General features: G+C 37.2%; 1 protein-coding gene across 1 annotated transcript in view; it reads right to left on the minus strand.

The window, feature by feature from the left end:
- LOC121413951 (hyaluronan mediated motility receptor-like) overlaps positions 1-8,410 on the minus strand; it is a 30,319-nt gene extending 21,909 nt beyond the window's left edge. Inside the window, exons 1-7 of the mRNA XM_041606975.1 lie at positions 8,149-8,410; positions 6,339-6,446; positions 5,216-5,304; positions 3,991-4,083; positions 3,207-3,395; positions 1,309-1,398; positions 418-529 (exon numbers count right to left, since the gene is read on the minus strand). Of these exons, the coding sequence (XP_041462909.1) occupies positions 418-529; positions 1,309-1,398; positions 3,207-3,395; positions 3,991-4,083; positions 5,216-5,304; positions 6,339-6,446; positions 8,149-8,191 (724 nt within the window). The 5' untranslated portion in view covers positions 8,192-8,410. The remainder of the gene's footprint in view (positions 1-417; positions 530-1,308; positions 1,399-3,206; positions 3,396-3,990; positions 4,084-5,215; positions 5,305-6,338; positions 6,447-8,148) is intronic.
- Positions 8,411-10,198: the final 1,788 nt, after the last annotated feature.

Below are 10,198 nucleotides of genomic sequence, written 5' to 3' on the forward strand. Positions count from 1 at the left end.
TCGAGAGAAAGAGAGTGACTCCAGTGGAGAACTGCACAAAACTTACGTTCAAATCCAAATGAAGCATAAGCCCACAAATCGAGCTAAAGACCTTTGATCTAATGAAAATTTGCAATTGGATTTATGTTCAATTGCAACTTATGCTTGATGCGGAATTTGTGCGTTTCATAATTAACGCTTGCATCTTGGACCCTTTATTGTGACATCGCTTCTTTAAAATATTGATTTGAGATATTAATTTTCACCCACAGTGCATGATATAAGCCTGTAGGAAAAAGTATGTTAGTTGACCTGTATTAAAAGGCCTCTCATGGTAATGAGCATAAAGCATTGGTGGCGCATGTAATATGAAATGCACAAATTGAATGTAAGTTTCTTGCAATGCCCGTAGGAAAGATAAGAATGTGGCATCTTTACCTAAAGCGTGCCTGGCTTCCTGGAGTGCCTTGATGTTGGTATGAGCTGCACAAAGGTCCGCTTGCAGGGAATTCACCTTGTTGTTCAGTTCTGTTGTGATTTGCTCAAGCTCCTAAAGCAAATGAATTGAGAAAGATAGTCGAAGTATAATGAGAATTGGATGACTAAACATGGCAACTACTACATGTACAACCTGTTATAAAGGTGTCGTGGTCGAGTGGATATGTCCCCAAACTATAGCTCACAGGGTTCAGGATTCAATGCCTACCTCGGCACTAACGTCCCTTGGCAAGGCATGATCTTCATTTGCCACACTTGACCCCGGTAAGGGGAATGGGAACCCGTACAAACATATGTGTTTCACTCCACAAACATACCCTTTTATTCTTAATTTTGGCCTTTATGACACCCGAAACTGCATCAAGGCTGTGAACCGTCCTGATCGAGAACCCTTTGAAGAATTCTTTTTTATCTCTTTTAATTTCATTTTATGTTTATTCTTATTTTCATTTATTTTAGTGTTAGTATTTTTTAAGGGGGGAATCATGCATGTATAACGCAATATTATATAGCTGAGTGCCCTTCCCTGGAAGCTAAGTGTGGTCCAGTGGTTTGAGCATTGGACTCATAATCGCAAGGTTGTGAGTTCGAATCCCAACTCTGCCAATGTCTCCACTTTGATAAAAAGGCCCAAGAGTGATATCTGTCGTCTATTATGTCAGCCACTATGGCTGATTAACCTAGACGTAAAATGTTTCCAAGGTAATTGGTTATTTACCAGCAAAAAATGCTGTCCTGCCGAGTTGCCACAAACAGAAGATATAAAAATGTCAAAAAAAGGTATATGTTGCATTTTACTACTAAAAAATTTCTTAGATTTGTTTGTCTCACCTTCTCTTTCTTCTTGAGTTGAAGTTTAGCGGCATCAAGTTCTTCTGATGTACTGTTATGCCTTGAATGTGTACTCTCCAGATTATCAACCTATGAATGGGAAACAGAATATTACAATGTATACATTCTCACAAATCAATAAATTATTCATTAAAGAATTACCATTAAAGGAGACACACGAAGAAAATTTCACGAAAGTGATGATTATAGACAAATTATATATGGATGGAAAGGTATTGTCTTTTTATACACAAATATGTCACTAAAAAGTCTTATAGATGTCGTGGAAATGCAAGAAATGAAATTATTAGACACCCTTCTCAGCCCCCCAGACCGACAATCACGCAGCCGAAAACGGTCGAGAATTATGACGTCACACAATCGACGTGCTCATCATCTCTCTGTGCATCATGCACTGAATCACCTTACTGACCTGTTCAATATCTTCCGAATTTACCGTTTTCTTCATGTAACGTGATATTCAATTTCTGTTTTCGACAACTTCAGACCAAACGTGATTCAGAACTGTGTTCCTTTGCCCGTTTTTATTGAATTGTGGACTGTAAAGACCAATTTTGTCCACTGCAGTCGTCATTGTGTTGCTCCACTCCAGTCAGTGAGTGAGTGAGTCGCTGCCCAAATAATATAAGTAGAGAATCTAATCAAGAACTTGAAAATCAAAAGCAGCAATTAAGAAGTAAGATTTAATAAATACAGGACTGAATAGAATCTCACATGAAAATAAAAAGAGAAAAAAGAGCTGATAGGAATGGGGAAGGAACATAATTTAAAAAAAAAATCCAGAACCAAAAAAAAAATCAAAGAGTTTCGAACCAGGATCCCCGCACTCATAAAAAAACCTGCGTGCGTACAGATTTGTCCACAGATCATGTTCTTATATGGACCGTGTTCATAGCGATATATGAACAAAGTGCGTTCGCTGCAGTTGCCTCGCAATGCTTCGGCAATCCAAGTGCAATTCCAATCATTTCGCGATCATATATTGCCGTGTTTTTTGTGGTTCCTGAACTTGCTACGTAATTAAATTTCATAATTTTTATTCAGTTGTGAAGACGAATGTCTATGCTTTATATTGATAATAATATCAATGTGGTGCAAGCATGATTTCTAAGTGAAAATATGCTTTGTTTATTCACGTATATTTCTTGAAAACAAATAATTTTTTCTAAGCTAAATATCGGTTACCAAAATATGTTAAATGTGCATTTCATTTTACTGTTCAGAAAATTCAAACTTTTATCTATGTAATAAGACCAATCTTGAGAGGAATAAACTATTCTAAGAGCAAAAAACGCTGATTGGAAAGATCGTCTTCAATGGGCTGCTGTCAGCTCAGCTGCTCACTGCTCATGGTGTGACGTCACTCAGCTGGAGCTCGCCAGAGGACGGACGAAGGCAGAAATATGCCATGATAATAAGTCATTTTTGAGAGCTGATTTCTGCAAACTCTAATCACTATTTTAAAAGGTGAAGTTATATATCTGATTAGTAATACTTCCCCTTTACAATGATGACCAAAAAAAGTCATTATAAAATACTTTTGATTCTTCGGTTGTCTCCTTTAAGTAATTCAAAAATATTAAAAGAAACAAAACTTCTACATTCTTACATATTACATATATTACTTTAACCCATGTTCAAAATTACCATTAATTAATGGTAATTTTCATTAATTAATATAAATAGGAAACAGAAACTTCTACATTCTCACATATTACTTTAACATTTATAAGAACTAAATGCAGACTCAAATGCAAAACAGTTCCGTTTAAAAAACACTTGCAATGGACAGTATAACACTGCTGATTGGTTCCTAGTCATTGCTCTGATAAAAGATAAGTATACAGCAATGAATCTGATTGGCCTCTCACACTCACCTTATTCATAAGGACATCCTTGGCTCTTGATAGCTCTACGATTTGCTTCTCTGACTTGGCTAACTGGGCTTGAAGCTGGGCCTTTTCTTTGTAAGCGGCCTGTAGCTTCCCGTCAAGCTTCTCAGTTTTCTCCTGCGCCTGCTGGAGCCTTCGACCCATCTCCGTCTCCTGAAGCAGAAGGTGTTTGATCTGTAGAACCAAAACAAAACATTTGAGGCTGGGGCAATGCACTTTCATTTTTAGTAAAGTTTTACTACTAGTGCTTATGTGGACTGCGTGTACGCCATCTAAATCTGGCACGAACCTCACTGCATGTGATCGGAGAAAAATGGAACAAAAAAAATAATTGAGGGGCAATGTCCTCTTATTTCGCGCGTACTCAAAATAATTCATAATGCGTTATGACCCTATGAGCTGAAGTGATCAGCGAAACAAAAAAGTTCTATCTCAGCTAGAGATGATTGATGGATAAGCTATCCTTTATCAGGTGACTGACTTTTGACCAATCCTAAAGATCCTCAGTATGGGCAATATAATCATATCTACAGCCATTATAAACATGTTATCTTATCCTATCCACCCACTCTAAGCTGTGTGTCAGGCAAATAGGTGCATGAATAAGTTATAACCAAAATATGTCAATAATACAAACACAACAAAAATTACATGTCAGATGCCCGAAAAGACGCACCTCGAAGACGAATCTTTCACACTGTGTTTTTTTCTCTTATTCGACACCTGACATTAGATCTTTTATGTTAATGAAAGATGAGTACTCACTCACCTTTGCTTCTAACTGTTTTATTTTGCCATTTTCTGCTTGATGACGAGGTGTACTCACAGTAGAAGCATTCCTTCTTCTCTCAACTCCTTTAACCTGTAAAGTAAAAAAAAAAAAAAACATTTTCAATGTACATGCGATACTCTGCAAAGTCCTTTGCCAAAGTGTAATGTAATAGGGACTTCATTCAAAGTTATGACGTTTCAAAAATGTTGATATCTGCAACACCACTGCGGCTACTGCAGAGCTGCCAACCTGAAAAGGAACATTTCAGTATTTTTGAAGCTGAAAATCAGTATTTCGGTGAGGAAATCAGTATTTAAAAAAAAATACCATAGGACCACACATACAACTGAAACTTTAGAAATCAGTATTTTACATGAAACTATCAGTATTCTTCTCACTTTTCAGTACTAAATACTGAAAATCAGTGCTACTTGGCAGCTCTGTACTGTCACTGGAAAAATTTTGTTTCTGCTCTGGATATCAATCTGTTTGATTACAGTATCTTCCAATGATTCAGAGGTAGATTACATCACTACTCAATCCTGGCATGCTATTACAGTTTTTATGTCTTTTTTTAGACAAAATTAATCAAAAACAACTTCACAAGTCGTAGAAAGAACCCTGAGATGGACTGCTAACAGTTCCATACAGGACCAATTCCTCAACTATCCTATATTGTACTATGCCAACTTCGCTTGATGCAAAATTTATCCCATTGCAAACGTAACATACAGTACGTTAAGGTGATGGCACGATACAAAATCGTTGCGCTGAGTAAGAAGGTCGGTACAACACACGTAGGCCCGATGGCTAAATGGGTTTTGCAGATGTTGTGTTACCGCTGAGCATGCTATCAAAGGGATTATGCCTCTTGCTTTCAATAATTATTTCTTCATTTTAATGGATTAATGTGATTATTCTTCAGAGGCAATGTACAACACAAATACTAGTAGTAAACAAATACGCCTCATCGAATAAAGCTCTTTCATATCATATGAAAAAACTTGCACCATCGCACTCGTGCCTATTTGCTATGTGTATAACACACCATGTCAAAAGTCAGAGCTATAGACAAAACCATAAGGACTACAGGAAAGCTGCAATGAAAAGACGCATCTTATATCATCCTTATTTTTCTTATAGGGGAATTCCTGCTTAAAGACACAGCACAGATTATTTGACAAGTTGCCTCAAATCTGATACAAAAATTTTACTATCTCACCATAGATGCATTGGACTTGTTTGGGGTTCTTAGTTCACTCATCGAGGAGCTCTTGAACATTACGCTGTCCTCCAAACTACTGGTTGAATCTGCATATAATGAAGGAATTAGCATAGAGATAATAGGGAAAGCAGAGAGAGAAGAGAGAGGGGTGGGGATGGGGGGGGGGGGTGGGAGACAAAGAGGGAGAAATTCAATAATTCAATTTTATCAACCATAACATTAAAAAAAAAAAAAATCACACTGGATATAGACCATAAAGGTCAAGTCCACCCCAGAAAAATGATGATTTGAATAAATAGAGAAAAATCAAACTAGCAAAAAGCTAAAATTTTCATCAAAATCTGATTTAAAATAAGAAAGTTATGACATTTTAAAGTTTCGCTAATTTTTTCACAAAACAGTTATATGCACATCTCAGTGGCATGCAAATGAGACATTTGATTAAATGTCCATCACTCACTACTTGTATTTCTTCTGTTTTTTAATTGTTTGAAATATACAATATATAATTTTTTACAGATTTGACGATAAGGAGCAACTTGACTGAACCATATAGTATTAACAATGCTAATTCCTTGTGTTCAGGGAGGAATTAAGCTTTGTTTCACTTGACAATGAGGAGAATATTAGAATATTTCATATACTAGTAATAAAATACAAAAGAAATGGTGAGTGAATGGCGTCATTAGTCTCCTGATTTACATACCGACCAGGACTATTTTATGAAATTAAGTGACTGTTTTATGAAATGAAGTGAGGCTTTATAACTTTCTTATTTTACGACCGATTTTGATGAAATTTTCAGTGTCATGCTTGTTTGATTTTTCTCTTTTTATTCAAATCTGCTTATGGCAGGTAGCTTGTACAGCATGGCCCCAAACTAATGACAAAACTAGCAATAAATACATTAAATAGGAAGAAAGCAAGAATAAAAAAACAATACAGTAGTCATGATCTAACCATGTCCTCTGACCTTAAACACAGCTTGTCATACCACTCATGTTTGAAAAGCAAAGGACCAGATATTAATCATGTGCCTTTTCTAATCATTTCATACATATTCATCTGGCACTTTGAATCTTATGAAATGTTAATGTTGCAATATTATCGCGATCATTACCTTTGTTTTCTCTGAAACGTTGTGATTTGTCACTCATGGCCACTGCTGCAGCTCCTTTAACTTTCCTTGTATCTTTGACATCATAGCTTCCTACACCTGGCGCACAGCCTGAAAGCAATAAAGACAAGCAGATAATTGAATAATGGTTTATCCCCTTTGTTGATAAAATAGATTTTCAATGCATGAAACTTCCCTTGAGTCTTACTTCCTACTCTTGCTCTGGAAGTCTTTCACTTGGTTTCATGAAAATCAATCATGCAATGCATACAGTCCACACTCACTTGTTTCCCTTAAAAAAACTCCAAAACTGAGATGAAACAAAATATAACAAAACTTTAAAAAAAATTCTGAAATTCATGATAAAAAAATAAGATTCGTTTTTAGCTTGCTTTTAAATCAAATTTTGTACGATTTCATGATATATCACATCATTTTATAAACAAACATTTCGTTTAATTTAACGGACGAATAAATAAAGTATGTTTGCAGATGATTTATTTAAAATGCGTTTCACATGGCGCATCATCAAAAATGGGCGACACAAAAGACGGTCCTTGCAAAGAATCCATTTTGTTACAATTCATAACAAAAATGGCCGATCGAGACGGGGGTAGACGGAGAGAACTTTTCGTTTTTTGAGGTTCCAGTCTGTGCCCATATGTCAGAAAAACTGCCACTCGTTAGACCATCATCCATATAATCGTGATAAGTGCTTGATTTCTGTTTTAACTATTTATTCGGAGAATTATTTTGACCATACTTCACGCTTGTCAGGTGAGTATGCCAAATTGCACGTACGATCCTGGGCTCCCGACCGCTACGCGGCCGCGAGCCCCCTGGGTTAGGTTAGGCCTAGATTTTATTTTTGCTATTGTCCGAGTATTGAGTAGGCCTACCGTAATTGTGAATAAATGTGTGAACATTTTCTCTGACAAACAAAACTTCCATTTAACTTTTGGAAAAAGTTTGAAACGGAATTCACAGGTAGTCACAGCCAAAAAACAAGAATTTCATGTTCATTGGCATTGTCGAGAACAGAAAAATCTGTCTCCCTGAATTCCTGACCTAACTTGTGCACAGTATGGTGAGACTACCACATATCGACCACCTCTTTTGAAACCGACCACCTTGCGCGCGTTAAAATTATTGCGTATTACAAACGATACGCGCGGGAGAGTAGGCGCAGTGTCCATAGAAACGGTAAGAATCGATTTTACGAGAAAAAAAGAAGCAACATAAAGTAGAAATTTAGTAGAATTAATCAAAATTGTATTGACCAAACCCAAACCCAGCTGAAAAACCAAGAAATCCGATAGGAAACGGCTTTAGAACAAATATCCGTCGTCAATCGTCGAATCATGCGCCAGAGCTCGCAGTGGAAGTGGTGAGGCGATCATTTAGCATGTTGACGTCATAGAACTGATTTGAAAGAGTAAAAATATTTCGCCACCGCGACAAGAATCGGCCGTAAACTTAGTGTATCGCGGGTGGTCGGTTTAAAAAGACGGGTGCAAATGGGCAGATGTAAAATCGTCGCATTCGTTGTTCGTCGATATATACGCGGATTGAATCGGAGTCGCCGAGCGAAACATGGGAATCTGATCTGCTCAATTTTTTGCACAAATGAGACGAAAACTGGGTAAAATTGATGAATATTTTCGCAGATACGATGCTTAGAAGATTAGGTGGTCGATAAGGGGTAGTTCCAACCATACTCAATAGCCTCACACTACAGTCACACAGTCTGACAGTGAGTGTGTGTGAGGCTATTGTACTTTGTACGGTACCAACGTCAACGATGTTTACTTACCAGTGATTTCATTGAAACGTGTGACTTTAGATTTTGAAAACATGGTGTGTTTGATTTAGACCTGGATGAAGATCTACTTTCAATCCAATTTCTCCTGTCCCTCAGGCAAAGCTCAGTCCGATAAACCGGCAGAAAGTTCACTATAAATACACAGTCGTTCGACCCAGAACTCACGGCGCGGCGTCTGTGCAGCAGCTGATCTCTGGCTGTTTTTAAATTCTGCCGCGAGAGATTGTACACAAACCAATACAAAGACGTTGTTTGACGTAACAATAGGAAGCTTGCAGACCGCAGAGGATCTGTAGCTCAAGCTAGCCAATCACAGGCTGCGATTGAAAAGTATCATAAAAAATGAGGGCGACAAACCGAGGGAAGTTATAATCTTATCATATTATATTATCATTATTAAAAATTCATAAAGGTATCTTCTTTATCTCTTTTTAGTAAGTAAGCTATGAGTACCAAGCACTAGCGTACCTACGGGGGGGGGGGGGGGACGGGGGTCAGTCTGCCCCCTTACGAGAGTCACAACCCATGGCCATGCGAAGGACGTATCCCTGCCCCCCCCCCCCCGACGAGCTTGAAAGACCTTTTTTGCCCCCCCCCGACGAGCTTGAATACCTTTATTGCCCCCCCCCCCGACGAGCTTGAAAACTCTTTTTTTTTTTTTGCTTGTCACTTTTTTATCTGGTACAATGTCCTTTATTTGTGATTGAAGACCTTTTTTCCACTGGTACCAGGCGCCGTTGTGGGTTAAGCCCATACATCTCTATGGTTAAGCCCCACCCCACCCCCCCCCCAAAAAAAAAAGAAATCAACCGCGAAGAGGAAAAGGCTCTATATGCGTATGTCGTCAAGTGCACTAAAAGTACAGATTTTACTATTCAAATTCAAATTCGAACGTTTTCTCGATCATAATACTCTCCGTCACAAAATGTCATCTGAATGCACATACATTTATGCTCTTTGTGAGTTTATAAGTCATAGACTGCCTTGCATTTTTATTTGTTCAAATTACCACATTCATGCCGTAAAATGTAAGATTTAATTCTAAATTTTGTCTATTTTTTTTTCAAAAGGCACCGCTCTGCCGTTGTCATACGGATATAATTCTCTTTGTTGAGAAAATGGCTCGGTATATATTCTCCCTGACAATGATAAACTTTTTAAAACACATAGACCTAGTAAAGAGTCAGGGATGTCATCCATGATTCAGATGGCGGTACCTTTGTTAGAAGCTACACTCTTAAAAAACTCGTGATTTTACAGAGAAATAAAAGAAGATTTTGCAGGAAGTAATTACAGAATCATTCTGTAAATTCATAAAACATGATTTTTTCTGCAATTTAACAGAACATGTCTGTTTAAAAAGGTGAAAAGACTGTTTTATTCAAGGAAATTTGTAAGATGCCATACACCAAATACCAATTTCCTGTAAGATTACGCAATCTGTTAAGATTACAGGTGTTCTCGAGACTCTGCTGCAGGAACTTTTATTTTAAGGATAAATTTTCTAACAGTGTAGCGGTTTGCGCTCTAAAATAATTTTGCGCTGCGTGAAGAGCGCTGGAAAATTGTCAATTTTGCATGTTAAATAGTTGAATGTCAAGTCTAATTGATTTATCTTGGTTTCTGATGCTTTATCAACCACATGTTTTGCATGGCATATTATAATATTTTGAAGTTTTCAAATTATTATTAATATATATATATAGTGCGTATCAAAAAAAAGTTTACACTCAGAAAAAATCCTGTAAAACTATTTGTAATATCCTGAAGATTTTTCCACATTTTAACGTTGGTACAGATCCATTTAATTAAAATGACGATATAACTGTCAAAAATATTTCCGCTTGAGTGGGCACCGCCGTTACTTTTGAAAAGTTACGGTGAAAATGCGCAGAACGGAAATAGTTATGTGAATAAATTCATGAAGAACACGTGGAATTTAGCTAGAAAAAATAATTAGAAGATAACTTGTAATTACCTTTTTTTAAAAAACTTGTTTCCTTGCCGTAAACACTTCGAAGAGTGCATTGCGCCCCACCCC

The sequence above is a fragment of the Lytechinus variegatus genome, chromosome 1 (assembly GCF_018143015.1).
Source record: "Lytechinus variegatus isolate NC3 chromosome 1, Lvar_3.0, whole genome shotgun sequence".
NCBI lineage: Eukaryota > Metazoa > Echinodermata > Echinoidea > Temnopleuroida > Toxopneustidae > Lytechinus > Lytechinus variegatus.